General features: G+C 56.4%; 3 protein-coding genes across 5 annotated transcripts; all 3 read left to right on the top strand.

Annotated features, from left to right (window-relative positions):
* Positions 1 to 132: 132 nt before the first annotated feature.
* Positions 133 to 6,095, top strand: LOC117669836 (uncharacterized). 2 transcript variants are annotated; one of them, XM_087871985.1, is made up of 2 exons: positions 133 to 378; positions 3,179 to 6,095. In XM_087871985.1, exon 2 carries the CDS (start codon positions 3,184 to 3,186, stop codon positions 4,924 to 4,926), a length of 1,743 nt encoding a protein of 580 aa, XP_087728111.1. In that variant the 5' UTR covers positions 133 to 378; positions 3,179 to 3,183; the 3' UTR covers positions 4,927 to 6,095. The 2 variants fall into 2 exon arrangements, with proteins under 2 accessions (XP_087728111.1, XP_034280453.1); XM_034424562.3 differs by lacking the exon at positions 133 to 378 and adding an exon at positions 750 to 1,303.
* LOC117669835 (uncharacterized) lies at positions 275 to 19,212 on the top strand. 2 transcript variants are annotated; one of them, XM_034424561.3, is made up of 2 exons: positions 275 to 378; positions 14,420 to 19,212. In XM_034424561.3, exon 2 carries the CDS (start codon positions 14,421 to 14,423, stop codon positions 16,953 to 16,955), a length of 2,535 nt encoding a protein of 844 aa, XP_034280452.2. In that variant the 5' UTR covers positions 275 to 378; position 14,420; the 3' UTR covers positions 16,956 to 19,212. The 2 variants fall into 2 exon arrangements, with proteins under 2 accessions (XP_034280452.2, XP_087728110.1); XM_087871984.1 differs by lacking the exon at positions 275 to 378 and adding an exon at positions 13,669 to 14,036.
* CPN2 (carboxypeptidase N subunit 2) lies at positions 7,790 to 12,523 on the top strand. Its single transcript, XM_060694434.2, has 2 exons — positions 7,790 to 7,862; positions 10,389 to 12,523. The coding sequence occupies exon 2, from the start codon at positions 10,398 to 10,400 to the stop codon at positions 11,823 to 11,825; it is 1,428 nt and encodes a 475-aa protein (XP_060550417.2). The 5' UTR covers positions 7,790 to 7,862; positions 10,389 to 10,397; the 3' UTR covers positions 11,826 to 12,523.
* Positions 19,213 to 24,626: the final 5,414 nt, after the last annotated feature.

Here is a 24,626-nt window from a genome sequence, read left to right on the forward strand (position 1 = left end):
TTAGGAAGAATTATATTGGCAAGCAGGTGGACTCTCCCACCTGGGTTGCCTACATTCCCTCTGGTGCACAGAGGCGCAAGAGAGTCATTGCTGCAGCTTCTCTTACTTACTTACTACGGATCGTGTGAATCCAAGTCCCAGGTCGGCATTTTAAAAGACCCAGGACAGAGGGAGGAGGGACGGAGGGAGGGAGGGAGGGAGGCTGGCTCTCGGGCGGGTCTCTTTCCCCGCTCCTCCCGCTCCCTGCTCGGTTGCAGCAACCTTTGACGCTTCCCCTCGCTGGTGCTTTAAATACAGAGAGGAGGAAGGCGGAGGGTCGCAGCTGAGCCAAAGCCCGGCAGCCCTCGGGACGGGGCCGTCGCCTTTCCTTGGTCTCGGGTAAGTGCCTCCCGGTGCCTCTGCAACGACGGCGGCCTGTTCCCAGGGCTGGCTGCGGGACGGAACGGTGGGGATTCTCCCTTTCGCCTTTCCTTTCCTTTCCTTTCCTTTCCCTTCGCTGCTGGCGGGGAACCGAACCGTTAGACTGCAAGCCAGACGCCAAACGGAGAAAGCGGTTCAAACAAAGAGGACAAAAGTGATCGGAAGCTCCCCTCTCCGAGTTGCTGGGCGCAGGGGTGGGCGTGGGAGGGAGGGAGGGAGGGAGATGCTAAATTCCTTCTGCAAACGAGACCCCCGCCCCCAAGCGCTCCTGCAGTGCCGAGGAGGGCGGGACCCGGAGACAAGCCCGTCCCGCACCGCGAACTGCTTCCATATGGCCGAGGCAAGGCTGCGGCGTGGCCAGATTCCTTCCTCGGGGAACCGGCGGGGGGCTGATCTGGCCCAGCTGCCGCCGCAGGGAAAGTTCTGTCTTGGAGGACGCGCGCACGTCCGGAGCCTGCGGGGCGGGTCCGGGAGGGAGGGAGGGGCAGCTCGGGATTCCTCCCAGAGGGATGCTCTCGAGAGCACGGCCGGGGGTGGGTGGGCGACCTGGAAACGCCTCTCCCTCGGAGCTCTCCGGGAAAGGAAGGGCGTGCTGGAGATGCCCTAGCCGAGAGCACAAGCAGCCGGCGGCGGCCTCGGGTCCCTCCGTCCTTCGGCCGACGTCCGCTTCCCACGGAGTAGTTCCCAGATGGGGGCTTTCTCCCCGCGACTCGATTCCACACTCACACACAAACACAGGCATAGCTGGGGATGGGATTGCGGGGTTGGTTGGGGTACAACACTCGGCTCAGGGAAAGGGCTCTGCATGAGACACGCGTTGGCCGTGTTCGCACAACACACTCCCTGATCACAAACAGACTTCGCAAGTGGGTTCGCACAACAGGTAAACTTGGTTACTCTTCATTTGGCTTAGGAGTCTGCTGTGTGAAACGTAGTTTGATCGATTTGGGTTCAAAATGTTTATGTACTCAGTGAGTGAATTCAGGAACCAGGTAAAGTGGTTCCTGCGAATGCAGCCAAAGGACAGCGACTCTGCAGCATCGCGGGCGAACGCGACGGAGCGGCTTCGAAGGTGCAGGCGGTGTACCCTGCCTCTCCCTCCTTCTCGGGCCGGCTGGACCGTCTGAACCACACGCGGGCCCGGGGGCTGCTGTTTTTGAGGGTTGGCTTTGAGCTCAGCAGCTCCCATGACCTCACCCGTCGAGAATACGCTCCCGTGTGTGGGGGAGGGGGAGGGGGTACTGCTCCGATGCCTCCCCCGTCCGCTTGCCCCCTCCCTCCCCGGACTAGAGGCTAGTCCAAGCTCGGTATGATGGGGTGTAATTATGGTGGCCGCAAAAGCTTCGCTCAGCATTTCCGTCGAGAGGCGATTATAGGCTGGCGGGGAAGTCGCGCTGAAAAGGACAGCCTGACGGGGAAGGTGGGCACGGCCAGGCCTCTGAGGTGGGGGCTTCGGTCTCCGTCGCCCCCTCTCTTGTTCTGCGCTCCGGGAGGAGGCAGCCAACGACCCTCGGGAGCACCCGCCAGAGACCAGCCGCGGTCCCTCCGCCCAGATTCTCCTGCCAGACCCGCGCATCATATGACAAGGACAGATCCTGTCTGAGCAGAGGTTCGGAGAAGTTTCGGCCAAGCAGCCTGGAGGCCGGCTGAGCTTGGCCGTCTCCCAGAGAGGAAAGGGGATCCCCTCCCTTGCCCAAAGCTGAGGAGCCCCCCCTGTCGGGATAGAGCAGGGTTGGTCTAGAAGAGTTCAGTTAATCCTTCTTACTGATTTCTACTTGTGGTTTCAGGTTGTCTGGTTCCGTCTGATTCTCGAACCTGCCCTCTAACTGTCCCCGACTGTTTGTGTTGTGTGACATCAGGCAATCTGATCTTCTAACGGCCCTCATTCCGCTGTAAAGATGAAGGTTTCCCTTGTCCAGTCGTAACTGACTCCAGGGGGCGCTGCTCATCTCCGTTTCTTGCCCAAGGGAGCTTCCGTTGTCCCGAAAGACCCTTTCCGTGGTCATATGGCCAGCATGGTTATATGTCGAGGCACACGGGACCACTTCCCACCGAAGTGGTCCCCATTTGTTCGCATTTGCATGCGAGGCGGGCTGGACCCCTCAGCCCGTCACGCAGCACTCGGGCCTCGAACCCAAGCAGGCAACTTTCCTGCTCGGTTCTGCTGATAGGCAGTTCCTTGGGTATGCGCAATCGCTGCCCACGTGAGCATCTTTGGCCCTGGTCTGCCACCGGGCGCGGTGCTTGCAGGCCACCGATGTTCCCTGGGGCTCCGACCTCTCATTCTGGCCCAAAAGACGGGAGCATCAGCGTTGCAGGAGCTGCTAGTTGTCCTCCATCCCTGTCCAAGATTGCCTCTTCTTTGCGAAGGCTCTACTTTTTAGCCATTCGGCTTTTATGGACAGAGATCTCCGGCCCAGCTTCCATCCCCTCGCTCAGCCCACCGGACTAATCCAGAGTCTTCCATAGTGAGGGGCAGACAGGGGGGGGATATACAGGCAGGAGGGGCCCCTGGAGGCCGAGTGCTCAGAAACTGGGCTAGGATGGGGGGGGGGGAATACAGGAAATCCTCTGCCTGCACTTTTTCTACCATTTAGCAGCATCAGGTGGGGAGGGGGGGACAGCCCGGAACTGCCCTGGCACCTCCCCAGAAGGCTCCAGGCTGCCTCTCTGCCGGGAGGGAGCGAGATGAGAGGGTACCCGGTCCGTGCGGGACAGCACAGAGTCGAGTCTCACACTGGTTTCTCTTTCTCCTCAGGCAACATGGCGCTCCGCTCCGTCCTGCTTCTGAGCTTCCTGCCGTCGGTTCTAGCGGGCGGCGGCTGTCCCCGCTGGTGCTCCTGCTCTAGGACGGCCCAGGTGGAGTGCTCGGGCGCTGAGGTCACAGAGATGCCCGCGCCGCTGCCCGGCAAGGCCATGAGCCTGCAGGTGGTCAACACACGCCTGGCCGCTCTGGGCCCCGCGGCCTTTGGCAACGCCTCGCAGCTGCTCGCCCTACGGATGGAGAAGAACCTGCTGGAGCACCTCAGTCCCCGCGCCTTCTGGGACCTGGGGGCGCTGCGTTACCTGAGCCTGGCGAGCAACAGGCTGCAGGAGCTGCCGCCCGAAGTCTTCCGGCCGCTGGCCCGGCTGGAGGCACTGCTACTGTCGGGGAATCAGCTGCGCCGCATCCAGCCGGCCCACTTCACCGGCCTCAACGCGCTCAAGGAGCTGCAGCTGCACGGGAACCGCCTGCAGGCCGTGCCCCCGGGCGCCTTCGACCAGCTGCCCAACTTGGCCCGCCTCAACCTGGCCCGCAACCAGCTGGTGCGCCTGCCGCCCCGCCTCTTCACGCCCCTGGTGCGCCTGCAGGTGCTGCGTCTCTACGAGAACCAGCTGAGTGAGCTGGCGCCCCGCGCCTTCGGCGGCCTGGGCGACCTGCAGGAACTGGCCCTCTATCAGAACCGGCTCCGCCAGCTCCCCTCCGGCCTCTTCGCCGGCCCACGCAGGCTGCAGAAGCTGCTGCTGTCCGGCAACCTCCTGGAGGTGCTGCCCGAAGGGCTCCTGCTGGGCCTGCCCGAGCTCTCGCGGCTCTCACTCTTTGGAAACGCCCTGCGCGAGCTGCGCCCAGGTACCTTCGGCCCGATGCCGCAACTACGAGAGCTCCGGCTAGCCGACAACCAGCTGGCCTCGCTGCCCGGCCGCGCCCTGGCCAACCTCACCGCGCTGCAGATCCTAGTCCTGAGCAAGAACCGCCTCGCCTCGCTCGCATCCGCTGCCTTCGCTGGTCTCCAGGGTCTCGAGGAGCTCGCCCTGCACTCCAACCAGCTGGCCACGCTGGACGGGGAGCTCTTGCGCGGCCTGACCTTGCTGCGGAACCTCTCCTTGCACAGCAACCAGCTAGCCACCTTGCCCGCGCGCCTCTTCCAGGGGACCCCGGGCCTGCGCGCCCTTCAGCTGCAGAACAACTCGCTGGAAGAGCTTCCGGCAGGCATCTTCGACGGATTGCCGGAGCTGCGGGACCTCCAACTGCACGACAACCCCTGGCATTGCAACCCCGCCCTGCGGTCGCTCCGGCGCTGGCTGCGGGAGAACAGATCCAGCCTTGGCCGAGAAAGCCGCCACCCCCGTTGCGCCTCTCCACCTTGGCAGCTGGGCCGGTCCCTGCTGGAGCCGGAGGCCACAACCTTCGGTCCCGGGACCTCCGCACTGCCGGAGGGCTGGGGAACCATCTGGAGCCGCACGGAGGCCCCTTCGGAGAGCGAGCCGATGCCGGAGACGCTGTCACCTGAACGCTGGCAGCCGCCGCTGGATAGCGAAGCGGGCAGCGCAGAGGTCGCGCATGAGTTCCTGGAGGAGCTCCCCGAAGCGGGGCGAGGGGGAGGCGGGATTTGGGGCCTGACCCGCACCCAGACGGGGGTCGTAGTCACCTGCATCGTGGTGGGCTCCGCCTTGCTCCTGGGGATGGTGCTGGCAGCGGGCGTCTACGGCTCCAGTCGGAAGCGCTCTGTCCAGGCCAAAGCCTAGGTCTGCCATGGGCCTGGCCCAGTTCGCGCCCTTTCTTCCAACACTCACGCCTTCACCTGCTCCACCACGCCGGCCCCTGCACGGGCTCAGCAGCGGCCTGCCGCACCACAGCTCTAGGCGCTCCTAGCCGACTTTTCTCCCTGGGAATCTGTGCCCAGACGGACGCTGGTGCTCCTTCGCTCGGCGCTTCTTTGAGGCAGGTTGCGCACCTTCGGCTGAGGGACGCCCAGGGCCGGATTCGCAGCAGGACGGCTAGCACGGCCGGGCGGTGCCCGGTCCCCGCACTGGGAAGTCGGGACAGTTTGAGACACTTAGGAAGAGGTGCCAATCCGGGCCCGCTCTTTCTTTATGCAGGCCGCAAATCTCGGCTGTTCGAAGGGGCGGGACCCCCATGCAAGCCCTCCCATCTCCAAAAAGGCGCTTGACTCGTCGATCCCAAGCGGTCGGAGCTTACGCAGGTCACCATCGACCAAAGGCCGGCAAAGGGCTTCTGGGGCGGGCTGGGATACCCCGGGGGTGGCGCGACTTGTACGTTTCATATAGAGGCACACAGAGGTCAGCAGGTTCCCTCTAGGGAGGAAGACGCCCTTCCCCCCACCCCCACCCCGATTCTGGAAGCCCTGTGGCTGGCTAAATGGGAACCGGCCTGGCAATTAGCGGTCTCGCCCTGGTTGAGAAAGGCCCGAGGCTCTGCCGCTGCTTCTCAGGCCAGGACGGTGCTCCAGTCGCATCTGGTATCCATTGGAAGAGGACCGCGCTGCGTCTCGAGCCGGCAACGCCCGAGTGATCGGATGTTGCGCTAGAGCAGACCGGTTCCCCAGAAGCCGAGGACGGAAAGGATCCCAGGCGCTGCTACGGTGAACATGGCCGGCTTCGGGGCGCGGGGAAGTTCCCCAGCAGCGGCGCTCAAATGCATTTTGCATTTTTGGGGACCATGGAATCGGGCAGAGACTTTGCCAGTGAGCCCAGAGAGGCAGAGACAGGTGAGACGCACCTTCTCCGGTGCCTGGCAGTTCCGCCGGCGAAGAGTGGCTCGCAATGACGGTAGCGCCTTCGCAGCGGGGAAGACTTGGTTCGGGGGGGGGGTAGCTCTGGGAGGGAGCAGACGAGCCTCGTGGAGCGGCTGTGGACTAGTGCCCGGGCCTATTAAAGCTGCTCTTCTCGCTTCATCTCAGCCCCCCCTCTTTTTTTTCCTGCATTGCCTTCCCCGGCCTGGCCCCGCGCGATAAAAACAGCCCCTTCCCCTGAGCCCAGGTGGGATGAGAGGGGCGCAGAGGTTGCCCAAGAAACGAGAGGAGGGAGGAAGGTCAGCACAGCATTGAGTGCAGGGGGGTGGTGGTGGTTTCAGATAGCAAGCACGCCAATTTTCCCTCTCCCCTGGGTCAGCTTGAACGTCTTTATCCAGCACATGGTTAATACCTGGAGATGCACTTATGCCCTCAACTCCCACCCCCTCCCCATGGCTGCCAAGCGTGGCTGGGAGTTCAGCCTCAAACTCAAGGTCTTGGTGTGTACACCCCCGCCCACCCCACCCCCGCCATCAAATCAATGTCAGCTGCAGCTTCACCTGGTTCACACGGCATCAAAGCTAGGTCAAGTGAGTCCCCAGCAGCAGCTCTTTTTCCTATGAAGAGCAGTGCCACCCCCCACCCGCTTCACAGCATGACTAGCGCTGCCCAGCCAGAACGGCACTGGACAGAGCGGGGGAAAGCGGGGCGTCTACGGTGGAAGAGTGCCTGGGAGTATCCACTCGCCCACCCGTCAGGGATGGCTCTGGGGCTGCCCTCTATCCCTGAGGCTGGGGGTCCACAGCAGTTCCAGGAAGGGTAGAGCCCCCTGCAGTGCAGGCAGGCCAGTGCAGAGTTCCAAACCCGGGAAGAAGAGGTGTGGTGCCAGTCTTCCAGCAAGAAAGAAAACATGGGAACAACTACACCCACCAAAAGACACTCCTCCCCCATTCCTATTCTTGTTTCCGGCCCTGGGTTGTGTTTGGCCAGGTAAGAGAAGAGGCATTCCTGACTTCTGAAGCGGAAGGGACACGGACACACGGACACACTAGGCTACTAGGATGCCTGGCCACCACCAGGCCCTGAGGATCAGGGGAAGGCAACCAGGGGTTACAGCCCAGGCATGTGTGTGTGTGTCTCACAGGTGAGGTGAAGGTGGCCAAAGAGCACTCCTCCTCCTCCCTTCCATAGGAAGGAGGGCAATCCTTGGTTGACAGAATTGGGCAGGCATAATGGCATTCACACAACATATTTAACCTGACTTCACTTTGTTGAAAAAAATCAAACAAATGCAGGATATGCAAAGCTACAGGAAAAATCTTCTACACCAGGGTCACCTATCAGGGCCGGTGCCTGCTTTTGACATGAACACAGCTGTGTTCATACAACACAGGTTGTATGAACACAGCCAGCGAGAGCCGCCCCGCCCCCCAAGAACTAGGCAAGGCAGGAGACCTGGAAGTGGGTAGCCCTCAGCAGAGGAGGCCATCCTGCTCCCTTCCTGGGCTCAGGAGGCCAGTCCCCTGGGGCTCCCAAGCACTCGGGGGACTTAAGGAACTGGGGAAGCTACTGCTGGGGCTTTGTGAGCACCTGGTGAACCTGGGGCCTTCTCTCCAGTGAGTGCTGCCCAAAGGCCATGCAGCTGCCCCCAAAGTGTTCAGATGCGATTGGAGGCCAGGCCTCAGCACCTCTCCCCTCCCTTCCCCAAGGGGAGTGTCCCTTGCTGCTGCAGCTGTTGACTGAGAGGCCAGTGCCCGCCCTGCTCCCCTTCCAAGGCTGCCAGCCTTTGCCCCAATCTCTGCAAAGCAAAGTCCTGCAGCCGCCTCTGCCCATTGGGTCACTGACTCGGCCACCCTGTTGACCAAGGCTGCTGGTGGAGGCCGGGGACACAGGGTGGGGGGCTTCCTCGGCCACCTGGTCGCACAGAAGGTAAGTGAGTATCTGGGGAGCGGGGCCTGGGCTGTGCATGGGGGGGGGTATTCTCCTCCCACCTGCCATGCTGGGCTGGGAAGTAATGATACTTCTGACTCCCACTACTGAGAATTGGCAATCCCATTTCCAGAATTCTGAAATAAGAAAATGCAGGAAAGTATCTGGGAAGCTCACAAAGTGCAGCATTAGCAAAACAGAAAGAAAAAAGAACGCCCCCCCCCCCAAGCTGGTCTCCTTTGGGCCCTTCAGCCCTTGTGCATCGCTGCCTTGCTTGGAGCTGGGAGGGAGACAGACTGAGGCTCATTGTCCAGCATTCAGTGCAACTTCCAGTCACCCGCCATTCTCCCCAACCCAAGTCTTCTGTACAGGATCCAGCCCCAAACCACATCTGTTTCAGAGGGCAATCCACCCTGGGCCAGGGATGCCTGTCCTTGTACTGGGAAGGGCGAGGGGGGGTGCACATCCTTGGCTTCCTCTCTGCTCACTGGAGTGAGGAAAGTTTTCCAAGAGGGGCTTTGACCTGAGAACCAACCAAAGGAGAAAGGATGCCATTATAATGGGGGCATCCTGAACAAGTGGGAGTCTGCAAGAAGGCAAATTTGTGGTCAAGGGCTTAATGACTGAATCTGTTTCATTAAGTGCCTAAATAAATAAACACCATGGACTTGGAGGGGACTTTAAAAGCCATCTAGACCAACTGCTAGCTCTGTTCAGAATCCACAGGGGCTCCCTGACCCCTGAAGTCCTCCAGCAGAGCAGCCTGTTCCACTGGAAGAGTCAGGAAATTCCCCTGAGCCCTTGTGGATTCCCCTTGGATCCACTCGTTCTGGCTCTGCCCTTTGCAGCCACAGGGAGTCCGTCCATTCCCTTCAGGGTGGGATCCCATCTCCCCCACACCTTGGGTGGGCTGAGCATTCCTAGATAGTCTGGGTAGACTTCCTCTAAACTGGCACCACTTGGCTGGTGCCCTTTGCCCAGAACTGAACCTGCATTCCAAGCAGGGCCTGGCCAGGGCAGAGGGGAGGGGAGCAAGGGCTTCTCACACATTGGCTTCCAAACAAGCTGTTTTGCAAACCCTCAAAGGATTTGTCCAGCTGCTCTTTCAGTTCGGGAGGCCTTGTTGGGGGTGGGGTGGGGGTGGGGGTGGGGAAGGGAGCTAGGACAACTTGCCCAGCTGGCAGTAGCTCATTGGCTGCAGCCCGGTGTCCCATTCCAGCCTTCAGGACCCCCAGATAAGTTCCATTGTTTGGCCCCTTGCCTTTGGAAGATGGGAGAGAAGGGACCTCGCCATCCGCTGCCAGCATTCTCAATGGGCCTAGCCCCATTGCCCTCTCCTGCTGAGCCTCAGGACACCTCCTCTCCGGAGGCTTTCCAGCTGATTGGCTGTATCCCCACTGCAGTGAACCTTGTCTAGAGGTCCCTTCAGCCTGTGGGGGGGGAGAGCAGAATGGACAGGCAGCCCCTTGCTTGCCTCCTCTTTGATAAGCAACATATTGAAAACTCACTGGGGGGTCACACTGGCTGAGGCAGCAGTGGTGGCCCTACCTACCTGGACCTGGCCACATTATCTCATGCCTTTCTCAACGCTTGCCTAGAAAGATGACAGCAATATTATGTTTTATCCTGTCATTTTTGTACATAATTCAAAGGGGAGAACAAGTCTAATCGCGCCTCCCTTTGTACTTCCATTTTTTTCTGCAACAACCATCCTGTGAGGTGGGTTGGGCTGAGAGAGAGGGTACTGGCCCCAGGTCAGCCAGTTGGCTTCCATACCAAGCAACGACCTAGAACTCACCGTCCCCTGGTTTCTAGGCACAGTCACACCACGCTAAACATACTCAGGTGCCTGCCTTTAAAGACCATTTGGGAATGCAACAGGCAGGGCGTCACCCAGCAGTTGTGGGTGGGAGCAGATGACCCTCCTGGGGCCCAGAGCCTTCCAGGCGCAGCTTACGGCACCGAGACCCACCTTTACAGTTTGCCAACATTGGCCCAACTTCATCTGGCAGGAAGCACAGCTGGTGGCTCCCCATTTTGGGGAGTGGGGCTGGGCTGAGGCGCAGAGGGGCTGCTTTCCTGGAACACAGCCAGTCCCTGCAATGCCCACCTGCCTGCTTTTATCCGAGCCGCCTGATCCCCCTGGCCGACTGGCTGAGCCCCTTGGCCATTTTTCTGGAAGCTGCTGTAGATGCAGCATCTCCAGGGAACTTCTTTTTGAGACTGGGTTTTGGATTTTCTTGTCCGGTTTTTGTATGCTTCCGGTTTCCACTTGGGCTGTGGGTGTTTGGATGACTTTTGAGTCCTGTGGGCGAGTGATAGATCTGAGGGGGGCACTGCTGCCACGAGGTCCCCGATCTCTCTGCCCTATGACTCCCCCTCCCCTGGGCAGCTGAGGAAGGCTTTCTCCGCCTTGGGCGTTGGGAGCTGGGTGAGCTATCTTGATGCCGCCAAGGGTGGGAAAGAGCGAGACCCCTCGCCCACTCCCACCCGTCTGACCGCGGCGCTTCTGCCTTTCCTCCGCAGGCAGAAAGGATGCCCTCCCGGCCTGGCCTCCTGCTGCTGCTGCTGCTGCTGCTGCTGGCCTTCTCGGGGATGGCCCCGCCGGGGAGCGCCGCCTGCGCCCGCCTGTCCCCGTGCCGGTGCTTCGGCGGCGCCACCGTCTTCTGCTCGGGCCGAAACGTTTCGGGCGTCCCGGAGGAGCTGCCGCCCGAGGCCACCCGGCTGCTCTTCGTGGGCGCCTCGCTGAGCTCCGTTCCCTGCCGCGCCTTCGCCCCGCGCGGCAACGGTAGCAGCGGCGGCGGCGGCCTGCGCCACCTCTCCTTCCTGGACTGCCCGCTCCGGACGCTCCCGGGCTGCGCCTTGGCGGGGCTGCCGCGGCTGCGGGAGCTGGACGTGGCCCTCGCCCAGCTGGCCGCCCTCCCCCGCGGGGCCCTGCTGGGCTTGGGCCGCCTGAGCAAGCTGGCCGTCCGCTTCAGCCGGCTGGAAGCCCTGGAAGAGGGGCTCTTCGACGGCACCCCGGCGCTCCAAGCGCTGCAGCTGCAGGGCAACCGGCTGGCGGCGCTGCCCGCGGGGCTCTTCCAGCCGCTGCGCGGCCTCCAGGCGCTCTCCTTGGCTCAGAACCGGCTGGCCGAGCTGCCCGCCGAGACCTTCCAGCCGCTGCTGCGCCTGCGCGAGCTCCGCCTGAGCGACAACCTCCTGACGCGCCTCCCGCCGCGGCTCTTCCGGCCTCTGGCGGCGCTGCGGGAGCTCTTCCTGGACGGGAACCGGCTGGCCGAGCTGCCCCGGGGGCTCTTGGCGGGGCTGCCCCGGCTGCGGCGGCTGCACCTGCAGCACAACGCCCTGGGCCGCCTGGAGCCCCCCGGGCTCTTGGCGGGGCTGCCCCGCCTGGCCTTCCTGCAGCTGCAGGGCAACCGGCTGGCGGCGCTGCCCGCGGGGCTCTTCCGGGGGACGCCTGGCCTGGTGGAGCTCTCCCTGGCCCGCAACCGGCTCCGGGAGCTGCCCGCGGGGCTCTTCGGCAACCTCTCCGAACTCGCCGTCCTTAGCCTCGCCCACAACCGGCTGGGCCGCCTGGCTGCCGAGACCTTCCAGGGCTTGGCCGGGCTGGGCCGGCTGCAGCTGCGCCACAACTGCCTCGCCGTCCTCCCCGGGGCGGCCTTCGCCAACCTCAGCAGCCTGGAGGCCTTGGACGTGGCCCACAACCGGCTGGAGAGCCTGCCCGCGGGGCTCTTGGACGCCAACCAGGCCTTGGTCAGCCTGGCGCTGGAGGGCAACCCCTGGCGCTGCGACTGCCGCCTGAGCCCCCTGGCCGACTGGCTGCGCTCGCTGGACCACCCGCTCGGCGCCCGCGTCTTCTGCCGGGCCCCCGCCGCCTTGGAGGGCAGGACTCTCCTGGCTGCCAGGGAGGAGCAGCTCCTTTGCCCAGGGGAAGCGCCCACTGCCGCCCTGGACCGGCTTGCTTAGAGGCTGCCGGCACCATTCAGGGCAGAGGAGGGCCGGGACAGTGGCCGCCTCTGAGCGAGACAAAGGAGCGGCGGGCAGCTGCGGAGCGGCAGGCGCGAATCGGGCAGCGCCGATCCCGAGGGCTGCAAGACCCAAGCCCGGGAGCCACCAGGAAGCGCTGAGGTTGCTCGCCTTCACCCTGGACCAGCTCCTGCTACAGAGGCCCCCTCGCTCCTCTCCCCCGCCAGGGCTCCTTCTGCAGAGCAGATCGCTGGATCCCAGGGATTCTGTGCTGCGTCTGCCAGCCCGCCGGGATTCCCGTCCCTCATCATCGGTGAAGGCTGTTAGAGAAGAGCTCCGGGGTTCCTGCAACAGCACATGCCCCCCCCCACCCCCGTGTGCCTCATTCCAGCTCTGAAGACCTTTAGATTCTAGCTAGGCTTGTTGTCTTTCCTCCTCCCCTTTCCCTTCCCCTCCTCCCCCTCCTCCTTTCCTTTCCCTCCCCCTCCTGTTCCTTTACATTTCTTTTTGCTTTTTGCAGTTCACACACATTTATATGTTGCTATTATGGTTGGTGTTACAATGTTTGAGGACTTCCACATTTTTGTGATTGTTGTGTACTTTTTGCAGGGGCTGAATTAAACCCAATCCTGTGTTTAATCCAACCAAAGTATATATAACATGTTTTGCCTTAACCAATAAATCATTATAGTCAGTTATTATCTGTCCCCCCCCTCCAAAAATCTGCATCTCTCCCTTCCCCCTCAAGCTTGCTTCCCAGGGGGCTTCCAAAAGGCAGTGGGTAGAGACAGACCTGCCCTTGGTCTCCCTTACACTGACCATTCTGTCCCTTGGGCAGGGGATGATGGCCTTTCCCATAAACCAGCCCTGGGCACTGATTCCCCCCAAAGTGGCTCTCTCCACTTTAGCCCCGTGGGGTTCTGAGGCCCTCCAGCTAGGGAACCCCTTAAGGAAGAGGGAGTCCCTGTGCCTGCCTATCTCTCCTTCCAGAGTGCAGGGGGCTTTTTCAAGAGGCAACTGGCCTTTCTGGTTTTCTTTAAAGCCTTAAGGACCCTCTAAAACAGGGGTGTCAAACTCAAGGCTGGCGGGGCAGATCTGGCCCGCAGGGTACTTAGATCTGGCCCACGGGGCCAGTCTGGAAACAGCAAAGGACCTGCCTGTGGTGCCTCTGCTACCAAAAATGGGGCACAACCACAACCCCCCGCAACCACTTTTGGCCTCTGCAGTGGTCCAGTGGTCAAGTATCCTTGACTCAGGAGGTTATAAAAGGGAGGAAAAGTAAAATATTTTACCTTTCCGGCTCGCAGGATTCTGCTACTATAGCCTATGACAACAATTTACAGTTCTAGACTTCCTATGGAGTCAGTTTCTTGATCTGGTCTCTCTCTCATAAGGTGATCAAGTAAGTATTAAAAAAACAAAACTACAGAAATGTACACCTCTCTATTTTTCTAAGTTTATAAAACCATGTCTGCGGAGGTGCAGTCCCGTGTCACGCCCACCCCCCACAGGCCCTCCAAGGTCAAACCCAATCCTGATGTGGCCCTCAATGGACTTTGACACCCTGGCTCTAAAAGAATGCAAGTGACCAGTTGTCTGCAAGGAGTATTAAGTCCTTCCATTTCCCCACCATCCACTCAGAGCTGAAGAAGGTTCTTTGATGAGAAGCGAAGGGTCTTCAAAGAAAAAACCAAAAGTCCAGTTGCCTCTTGAAAAAAATGCACCTTTGGGAAACCATGGCCTGGAGGACTGAGAGTCTCCATAGACATGAGTGCAGGGAATGTGTCGGGGTGCTGACCCTGTTCTGGGAAGATGGGGGCACCCTTGACTAGGGTGTGTCTCTCTTCCTTCTGGTCAGCTTTGGCAGCACCAGCTCCTGCCAGCTCAGGGGGTCTCTGCACTGTGGAGAGTGGGTGCCAAGGGAAGGGCACTTCCTCTGCCAAGGGAGGGGCAGTTTAGTCCCAATGTGCCCCTCGGGGGGAAGAGAGCCAAGTGTCTCTCGCAGCTTATCAGACCAAACCAGAGAGCAGCAGGTGCCTTGGATTGCACCCAGATCTCCTCCACCCTTCTGGGACGTCTCCTGGAGATAAGGGCCACCTATCCCTCGGCAGCCCATCTGGATCGGGGGCAGATTCTCCAGGGAGGTGAGTGGCGCATTCTCAAGACCTCCTGCTATCCTAGCCAGCAAGGATTTCTCAGCTCAGCAAACAGGTGCGTCTTCTTAGCCGCCACATTGGAGACCTGCGGGGAGGCCCTGGAGGGAAGGGTGGGCAGTCTGTGTCCCCTTTGCAGGGCCAAATGCTCCCTTCTGGTCTGGCTGTGGCTGCAGCAGCAGAGAGCAAGAGGGAGGATGGGGACCTGGGCATATGCCAGTGGCCGACTTGCTTGCCTTCACACATTTACTCAAGAGGGAAGCCCTGCGGTGTTCCTCTGGGTATAAATCCATTGCAATGACTTGCAAGAATTAAAACGGCAGGTTGAGAATCTGTCAGAAGGGTGGAAGAATTGATTCAAAGGGTCCTAGAAATTGCAGAGAAAGTTGGTAGGCCCAGGGAATACTTTGAAAAAGGCTCAGGGCTGTTGGTCTCTTCCAGCATGTGGCTCAAGGCCACCATCCTCCTCCTCCTCCTCCTCCTCCTCTTCCGGACCAGCCAAGGGAACCAGGATTGCACTTTGAACAAGAGCTGCCCTTATCAAGACATGTACACGAGGACCCGAGATGTCACAGAGATCCCTAAGTCAGTAGCTCCCATTATCACCGAAATGTTCTTTGTGGACACCAGCATTGTAGAAATCAGACAGGGAGCCTTCCTGAACATGTCTAACCTAGTGAGAATTGAATTTATAAACAGCAAGATTAAAAGAGTTGAAGCAGGAGCATTTGATAACTTGGAGAAATTGATGGATTTGGAAATCACTGGGGCTGAGTTAGAGGATCTCCCTTTGGGCACCTTCCGGTCCCTGGGTCGCTTGCGGAAAGTGAGCCTGAGGGACTCCCAGATAAGAAGGATTGAAAAAGGACTCTTCGATAGTCTTGGGGACTTGGAAGAGATTTATCTGCATTGGAATGAAATTGCGTCTCTCCCCGATGGAGTTTTTGATGGGCTCCCTAAACTCTCCTTGTTACAGTTGGGGTGGAACCAGATTTCCAACTTCTCACAGGATATTTTCCAGCAGCTAACCCAGTTGAAGATTCTCCGGTTGCAGAATAACCAGATAGGGAGTCTAGGGGAGGGGAGTCTGGACAGCCTGCAGGAGCTGGTGGAGCTCAATCTTGAAAGCAACAGGCTCCAGATTCTCCCGCCCAACTTGCTAAGACGGCTGATCAATCTGGAGAGGATTTTTCTGGGCAAGAACTCGATTGAAGTTCTCCCAGATGAGATCTTCCTTGGACTGAGAAAAGTGAAACAGCTGAACGTGGCTTCCAACCACTTGAAAGCCTTCCCGCCCTTGGGGGCCCTAGGGCTGCTGAAGGAGCTGGACCTGAGCAGGAACAAGATCTCCTCCCTGGAGAATTTGGCGGTGGCTTCTCTCCCGTCCCTGACAACTCTTAAGCTTCAAGGAAACCTCCTGGAAACCATCCCCACAGGTCAGCTGGACCAATTGGGAAAACTCTCTTCCCTGTATCTTGGAGACAATCCGTGGAAGTGTGACTGTCACCTTCTCTATCTTCATCAGTGGATAAACATTAATGCCAAAAGAATAAAGGATGCCAAAAAGTTAACCTGTAGAAGCCCAGGAGACCTGGCTGGCAAAAAAGTGAGCTCACTGTCAACAGACCAGCTGGTCTGTTTAACAGCCACACCTATTTTAGCCACCTTCAAAACCACCCCGTTGCCCACCTCCACTTCTCCCACCCCAGCAAGGAGAAGTACAGCCGGTGCCTCAGCTGAGTCCCCCATGCTGCAGGAGGCCACCACCACGTCTCAGGCCTCAGCCACAGTTCCTCAGACCCATCCTACAAAAAGCACACAAATCATTACCAGCGGGCCTACAACCACCCCCACAAGCACCCAAACCCCAACTTCAAGCTCCCCCTTCACCCCCACTCAGAGTTCCACCTCAGCCAGGACAAGTCCTGAAATCACAAGTCATCAAGCCACAACTTCCATAAGTTCTTCAACCACAAACAAAGATACCACAACTGTCTCTGAGATTTCTTCCACAATCCATGAAATAATTTCCACAAATACTCCAGCCACAACCAAAGAAGCCACAACTCTCACTGAATTGCCATTCACAACCCTTCAACACCCAACTTCCATGACTTCTCCAACCACAACCAAAGACACCACAACTGTCTCTGAGATTTCCACAACTCCTGAAATAATTTCCACAAATACTCCAACCACAACCAAAGATGCCACAACTGTCACCGAATTGCCTTCCCCAACGCTTCAAGCCACAACTTCCACGAGTTCTCCAACCACAACCCAAAGTGCCACAGCTGTCTCTGAGATTTATTCCGTAAGCCACCAGTTCACCTCTTGTACAGACACTCTGACCACAGACGATGAACCGGGTACCCGAGCCACGGAAGCCTCTGTGCCCTGGGGCACTCCCACCAAGGTACGCCCCACTGCTCTAACTAACATCAGCTCAGCAACAACCTATGAACAGTTTACAGTCCCCAAGAGATCCACAGAAAGCCAGGATCCCCCCACTGGCAGTCCTGTGATCGCCACATCATTCGTGTGTAGCTCCAGACACTCCGCGCCAGACCCATCCACCAGGCAAGCAATGACCATGCCCGGCCCCACAGCCCCCAGGGTGACGCTGGCACAGATACCTGTTGCAGGCTCAGCCCCGGCGCTTCCATCTGCAGCAGAGCTCCCCTTTTGCCCTTCCTCTTCTCTCCCTTCTTTGCCCCCGAGTGTTGGGAGCCCCCTTTTCCCCAACCGCACTGCCCTTCTGCCACAGCACCAGGCCTGGGGCTCCCTGCTGAGCTCCAACTCCCTGTATTGCCAAGTGTTCCTCTTGCTGTATCTCTCCATGCTCTCTGTGGCCATCTTCTGTGCAGTCGTCTTAGGGCGCCTGGCCTACGTGCTCCACAAAGCCACGGAGTCGGTCCAGTTGCATTCCAGGACAGTGAGATTGGTGCACGTCAAGGCCAGGCGAGGGAGTGAGTGAAGGGTGGTGGCAGAAAAGCAGCCCAGCCACCTCAGCTCTTGCCTCCTGGGACGTCCACTGACACCCAGGGCAGAGGGCCCTGCGCTGGGCTGCCTCTTAATTCTGCCACCTTCTGGACCCCAAGGGAGAGGGCAGATGGGGAAACTGAGTCTGCCAGCTGTAGCCCTACCTTATCCTCTCCACGATGTGGTGGGGCTATTATAATGCACTTGTGGTAGTAAAAGGTCTCCCATACCACAGACATAGAACCTCTGAGATGCCCCCTGTCCCACTACCTATTAATCCCCCCCCCCCGCATCAGGAAACCTTTACAGCCAGCTGGATTAACCCTGAGTGGCGACAAGAGGAAGACTGCTTCTATTATTAGCATTAGGGGCATTGGGGGCCCAGGGAAGCAGACTGCTTCTATTCACTGGCCAGGTGTATCTCGGAGCCTTCCTAAGGACGAGGTCACAGGGGTGGGTTTATCTAAAACCGTTCAAGCCCAGGCTGTGATTCCACTGGGTCTGCCTCTTCCTTTGCCATGCAGCCTTTTGATCCCCTTTTGGATCAAGGCTCTCAGCAAGCGCCAAAACCGTGTGGAGGGCCCACTGCATGCATGCTAATAAAAAGAGAGCGTTAGATCTTCAAAGTGATTTGGTTGTTTAGAGTGACTGCAGCCCACTGACTGTGGGGATGGGGTTGAAGAGCACTCAAAAGCTTCGCTTGGTCCAAAATACACCCACCTAATTATTGGCCAATCCAAATGTAGGATCCCTGCGCCCTGAGCCCCCACTGGTGTCCAGCGGAGGGCAGTTCCAGGTGTTGGAGGGTCACCTGTGTGGGTTGAGATGCAGTACCTTCAAGGCTACCCTCTCCTTTGGATGGTAGGAGTTTACGTTTCCTCTGGTTGCCTTTTCTGTTTCCTGCGTTTTATTGCTGGAAACCACCGAGAGTGTTGGGAGTGCAGAAATACACTGATAAATAAACAAGCAAGCGCCTGGGATTAATCCCACCTGGGTGTTTTCTGCTGCTCTTTGGTGTCAGGCAATCAAGGGCTTCCTGAGTGGATCCATCTTCCAGCTTGGCCCAACGCACAGAATGCCCAGAATTGTGTGTGGTTCCCACCCTGAAGCTGTTCTGAAAGGCTGAAACAGAACGGAACAGAATAGAAAACAGAGTAGAAAATATAGAGTAGAACAGAAAATGGAGCAGAATAGAATACTTTATTTGGCCAACTGTTTGGGTTAGGAAAGCAGATGAGCTCTGAATTACTTCCTATAGTTTTTCTGGACACTCTTCCTTTGCTCCTTTATTCTGCTTTTTTTTATAACATAAGCACCCAGAGATATTGGGAGTGTGTCAGCACTTCAACCTGCATTTACTCTAGTGCTGACATAAGAAGGAGAAGAAGGGGCAGCTGACAAGAGGACGCTTGACATTTCACCTACTTATTTTCCTTGAAGATAATATCCCCTAGGAGATGAGAGGCAGGGGGGACATTCCTGGGAGCTTAAGTAGTAGATATGGGGAGAGTGATTTGGAAGAAGGCCAATGAGACGCAGAGATTTGGGGAACGGAAAGGGAGGGTTTGGGGTCAGGAAGTCAGAGTTGGCTACGCCACGATCGGGGGCAGATTGTCGTGCTTAATAAAATGAAAAATTTCTTCAAAGACTGTTTGGAAATGCAATTTATTTTATTTGAGACGATATCGAAACCTGACAGAGTGTATTTGTTATGTAAAATAAGATGTGTGCGTGAGAGAGATCGATAATAAAACCAATCTCTAAGCATCCCAGGGTGGCTGGTTTTGCAGAGCCTACCAAGCCCTGGATAACCAGCCTGAAACCTCTTCCGGGGCCCCTTTCCCACCTGGTGCCGAAGAGCGGAACCGGGGCAGAGCCCAGGACTTCTTGCAGAAACTTTGCCGGGCGAGGCGGCCTCCTGGGGAGGAAAAGTCCCCGCCAGACCAGCCCCAGGTAAGGCCGCCGGCCAAGGGGGCGTGTCAAGTATTTGCAAGCCATTGGCACATGTATCATACAGACACTAGTGGAGGCAGAAAGTGCCCCCACCCCTATGTGCAGAGGAGGGGCTTACACTGAGTATAAAACCCCCTCTAACCTTTCCACCAAGCTCTCTTTTACGTTTGTTCTCCAGGAGACATGATCTTTGATAGGGGTAGTCACACACGCTGTGTGCCCCCTATCCTAATGGATATCAAGACAGCCTTTGTATATAGTTAATATGTTTTGTTATATGAATAAATACATTTATCACATTTATTCATGCATCTGCCTTTGGACTCTTCTATGCGCCTGGGTGTTTCTACGATCCCAATTCCCACACGGCGAGAGTCCCGCCCTTACTTAGGAGAAGGGCGACATATAAATCGAACCAACCAACCAACCAATCAATCAATCAAACCAGCGCAGGAAGCCGCTGCCAGCGCTGCGGAAGGCTCGGTCTTGCCGGGCGCTGCCGGCGTCGGCCCTGGCCAAGTTGCGGAGTGCAGTCGGGGCGAGCGTGGCCGGAGAGGAGAGCGGGGCAGCCCAGCGCTGTAATCCGCTGCTCCCCACCCCTCCGTCTTCGGGGCGGGAGAGGCGAACTGAGCCGCAGCGCTTCCTCTCCAGCCTTTCCTTCCCTGCGAGCAGAATTCGCCGCTGCGACCCACCGCACTGCGAGCCTTGGGCCTCGCGGCAACAGCGCCTCCCTCTGGCTGCTCACCGGAGCGTCCGTCCCGGGCTCGCTCGCTACTCCTCCAGCTGCGGCGGCCTCGCTCAAGACGGCGTCGGGGCGGAGACCCTCCCGGCCTTCAGACGGAGCGCTTGCCGGCCCCGAACGGCTTGCGCGGCGGGGGGGGAGGCTGCCGTTCTTTCTCCGGACTGGCCTGACCTGGGGAGGACGAGGGGCCGCCACCAACCGTGGACCGTCTGAGCCGAAACCCGAAGCCTTCTCCGCGGAGGAGCGACGGCCGCACGTCGATTCTTCAGCAAACCAAGCGGGGAGGGCGGGGGTGGGGGGCCGGTTGGCGCGCCTTGATTTTGTCTTTCTCCCCTGTGGCCACCTTCAGATTTGCGGTCTTCAACTCGCCTGTGTCCCGTCGCTGCTCCGCCGAAGGCTCCTCCGGCGAACTCCTCTTGCAAGCAGCCGGCAGATGGCGCCAGAGGACACCTCTGCTGGCTGCTCGGGGGCGCGGCAGGGGTGGAAACCCCCCATCCCCACTGCGAGGGTGTCGGTTCCCGGGAGCCCAGATGATGCCTGCTCCCACCCCCGGGCTGGATGCGGCTCTGCCCACGCGCAGAAGGGGAGCCGGGCTAAATGTAACGGGCATCAGGAGAGGGCAGTGGCAGGGGTCGCTCGGCTCCGCGAGAAAAGGAGTACACCCCCCACCTCCTCTCCTGCAAAGTCCTGAAAGCGCTGGTTCCACCTGGGGTTTGAGCTAGAGAGTTAATGGGGCCCCTGATTGTATTGAAACTCATGAGGACTGGAAGCTTGTGATATCAGTCAGCCAAAGGCCCAAGGCCCTCTGCAGTTTGCCCCTCCTTTAAGGGAGGACAAGCTCTGGATCCCTCGCCTGCAGGTGGAATCTGCTCTGGGGTTGGTTTAATGATCTCTATATTGGGTCCCACTGCCCCTGCCGGCCAGCTGGCCATAGACCCAGCTGCTTGGACTGCCTGCCCTGTCTGGGCTCAGCAGGCCCTCTACCGTGGCTGGAAGAAGGGACACCATCCAAGGGGGCTGAAGTCCAGCCCTGGCATTCACCAGCTGCTGCTTGCTAGGCCTTCTGGGCTCTGCCAGAGGAGCTGCCACTTCAGGAGCCAGGATGCTCTCCAAAGCTCCAGCCATAGAGCAGCCAGGCCAGGGGGAGTCACGTTTTAGGGAGGGGGGGCTCTTTCTCGTCAGGAGTTTTGCTTCTTTGGAGGTTTCTGAAGACCATGACTTTGTCTGACCAATTCAGGACCAGACTGAGTCTTGTTATTTCTTGTACTTCGGCATGTTGTGGAAACCCAAATATTGGAATACTAAAAAAAGGGTCTTTCCAACCCCCCTCACCCCCACGGGAATCTCCACACCATCGCTTCTCCCGCGTCTTTTGGCTTCGCATTGGCCAAGCAGGGAGATCTTCCCTGGGTGGCTCTTTCCTCCCCGGGAGAGAGCATAACAAGGCAAGCTGGGCTCCAGGAGGGCCAGGCTGGCCTACCTCGCAGGCAGAGCTGCAACTGGCATCTTGTCCTTTGCCCAGAACCTTCCCAGAGAGGCTCAAGTTCTCAGCAATTCTGGCATGGATGGAGGGGGAGGAATTAGCTCACCATCCACCCATCTCTCTTGGTCTCCTTGGGGGAGAAGGTTGCCATGGAGACAGACCAGGAAATCCTCTTTGATGTTTCAGCTCCGCTTTTTCCAAAATGCTGCCGGTTAAAATGTTCTCCTTTGAAGTGGGGACTTTTTTTTTTCCTTTTTGGCAACCACAGTTTAAGAACTATTTTTTTATAGCTCTTAAACTGTGGTTCCAAAAAGAAAAAAAAAATCACAAGACAACCATCCACCCTGTTGCACCCTGAATGCTGGGCAGCAACAACAACGGACGGAAAGCTCTCTGCATGCCATGGAAATGTGAATGCTCCATTGGATATTGGGCATCTTCCCCCTTTTTTTTTATTTAAATAGTTTTTATTGAACATTTTCCAACTTTAAAAACCACAAGTAATAAAAAAAAGGAAAAGAAAAAAATAAGGCAAATACAAACAAATAGAAAAAACAGACAACACAATTTTACAGCTTTCCATATCAGCATGCGTATTCTGCTTTTGTAATCCACTATTCAATATTTGCCTTCTCATAGATTTTAACAATTCTAGTAATAGTATAATAAATATATTATAATAATATAATACTGATTATAACCGTTCTGATTATGGATATATACATTTATCTTTATATTATAGTCAATGGTTTTAGAACTTTTATTTCTTGTTTTGGCTTCTATTCTCTAGCCACTTGTACAGTCTACTCCAAGTTTTATAATAGTCCGATTCTTCTTTTTCTTTTAACTCCATGGTCATCCTATCCATTTCAGCACGCTCAAGTATCTTTCTAATTACCATTTCATCTGAGGGGGTATTTATTTGTTTCCAGTTTTGTGCGAAAACGATCCTAGCAGCGGTTAGTATGCGTAATATTATGTATTGATAATTCTTACCCATTTTTGGAGCTAGTATTCCTAATAGACATAATTCTGGTTTCAATTCTATCTTACGTTCCGTGATTTCTTCCAGCCATTCCTTAATTTTGAGCCAATATTTCCTGGCATTGGGACATGGGCATCTTCCTTCTTGAACACATCACAAATGACACCATTTGCCAACACTTTGGTATGGCCCCAATTACAGAGAAGATAAGAGAAAGCCAACTCTGCTGGTATGGACACATCCAGAGAGCAGCACCTTCCAACTAGAAGTCAATGGCCGATGACCTCGCGGACATCCAAAACAGAGATGGCAAGACACCATCAAGAAAGATATGCAAGCTGCGGGCCTGTGCCCTGAAGATGCAGCTGACTGTGCCAAGTGGCATTCTGTCAGTGTATATGGGTTCATGAATTGGAATAGACATGGTAACAGGTCAGCCAATGGGGAGCTGACCCAGACAGCTCAGAGCCTGGGCGTGACTTTGGTTCACTGATCTGTATGAGTGCTTCTGTGATTATATTGATTCTGTGCTTCTGGATTCTGAGTTCTGGTTCTGGCTTCTACTACATGGGTATTGTATACATGCATCGTGCTTAATATTACTTTATATAAAGAAGTTGCTTTTATACATGAATCCTGCTGAATTCTTTACTTGTGTGCTGGTTGGATTGCTGCAAACTCTTAACACGTTGAATGATCCAAAAAGCAGACTCTGCACCTGCGGGAATATGCTAGGAAGAAGAAGAAAAAGACGTTTAAGAGCTATTTTTTTCATGGGTAAAAGACCTCTTTAAAAGAAGCCATTTCTGGGTGACCAAGGGAGGGGCTCTGGGAAATCATGGGTGGTCCACTTAGGCTAGGGTGCCAGAGAAGCTGGATAACCCCCCCCTTGTAACTGGCTTGTCCAAAGCCCTTTTCTGTAAGAAATAAAGTTGCTTCACATCAATCTATTCCCCCTGGCCATGGCTTGGCTTAAGCAGGCCATATAAAGCCCCAGCCATTGAGGCACAAGATCTGCCATTCGTGGGTAACTTTAACCCTGGCTAACTGCTTGACTGCCAAGGATGCCTTTTTGTGGTATGGGGCCTCCCACAGTCCTGGGATGTGGGACATTCAGACTTTCTTCTCTGGCTTCCCCTGGAGACCTGCCTTGGATTCCTCCGTCCTCTTGCCCCTTTGGAACAGATGGTCCCTCACCTGGCATATGCCACGAATTGCAGCAGAGCCGAGAGCAGAGTCTTCAGGGGCTTCAGCCGGGCACGTGGTCCTGGAGCAGGGATTTCGGTTTGTCCCCCAAGGCTCCTCCGCCTTCTAGCTGAGACCTTGCAGTGGATTTAAGGGGCTTAGGTTTCAGCTGGTCTGTCAAGACCCTTCAGAAGATCTGCTTCAAGCAAGGGCAAAGCACTAACCCCCCCCCCCAAATCTAACCAGGTTTACTGTGTCCATGTTTAAGCAGCTTTCAGGGATCTTCTGTAGTCCAGTGGCAGATAGAATCTATTGCTGTAAATGATTCAAAATAACATTTCAGAGCAAAATATTCCCTGGATGACAAATATGGAAAAAACCTGGCTGAAATCTGGAGACAACCCCTCCTTGGAGTCTGCATTTACAATTACCCTGTCAGATGTAAATGCCTTATTCTCCAATGTGTAAATAATGTATATATGGAACATCAGAGGTTAACTTATTCTTTGGACTTTAATGTATTCATAACTTACCACTCCCATTCCTAGCTCCACCCCTTGTATATATAAGGAGCCACCCTCACCATTCTCGTCGCTTCTACCTTGAATATTCAGTGAATATAGAATGCCTATCATAATTAAAAAGAAATATATTTAAAGCTCTAACTCCTATTATCTTTATTGAGTCTGATCCTGAAAATATTGCAACAATCTGGTAGCAGAGGATGGTTAATTGACTCAATAAGTAATTAAAAATGTCCAAGAAAGATAGGCCCAACACCAGGGCCTACAGCAAAGAAATAGAAACTGATCAAGAGATGATCAACGAATCCACCAATGCAATTTCGAGAGAATCCGAAGAATACACCACTGAAGAAGAAGAACTAATGAGTGAAAATAATGACCAGAAAGAAATCGAAATAGAAAATAACGAACTCAGGTCAGAGATATTAAAGATACTAAAAAGCCAAAAGAATGATGAAAGTCTCATCGCGGACCTCCAGGAGATGCTGAAGAACAGCGGAGCAGCGAGAGAGAAAAACGTCATTAAAGAAAAACCCAAAGATCGAAAAACCGTAAGTGAGATGACTACTGAGAAAATAGTTGTTAAAAAGAAAAGATGTGATCCCGCGCGAAATTTTGAATGGCAGCCATCTTGGTTTCAACGAACTTCAAAAGAGAATGGAGCAGAGCCAATCAAAACGCTCAGTTCAAAATTTCTGGCGCGAAAAACACTATCAGACGAAGAAAGTGAGAAAGAAGCCTCAAACTCTTCAGATGATCCAAAATCAGAAAGTGAAGACGATTTAACAAAATCT

This window comes from Pantherophis guttatus, chromosome 6 (assembly GCF_059756535.1).
Source record: "Pantherophis guttatus breed Tessera chromosome 6, ASM5975653v1, whole genome shotgun sequence".
Classification (NCBI taxonomy): domain Eukaryota; kingdom Metazoa; phylum Chordata; class Lepidosauria; order Squamata; family Colubridae; genus Pantherophis; species Pantherophis guttatus.

Coding starts and splice junctions, on each gene's coding strand:
- LOC117669836 (XM_034424562.3), top strand. CDS start 1,171: ATGGGATTGCGGGGTTGGTTGGGGTACAACACTCGGCTCAGGGAAAGG. Junction 1,304..3,178: donor CAAGTGGGTTCGCACAACAG/GTAAACTTGGTT, acceptor CTTTCTCCTCAG/GCAACATGGCGCTCCGCTCC.
- CPN2 (XM_060694434.2), top strand. CDS start 10,398: ATGCCCTCCCGGCCTGGCCTCCTGCTGCTGCTGCTGCTGCTGCTGCTG.
- LOC117669835 (XM_034424561.3), top strand. CDS start 14,421: ATGTGGCTCAAGGCCACCATCCTCCTCCTCCTCCTCCTCCTCCTCTTC.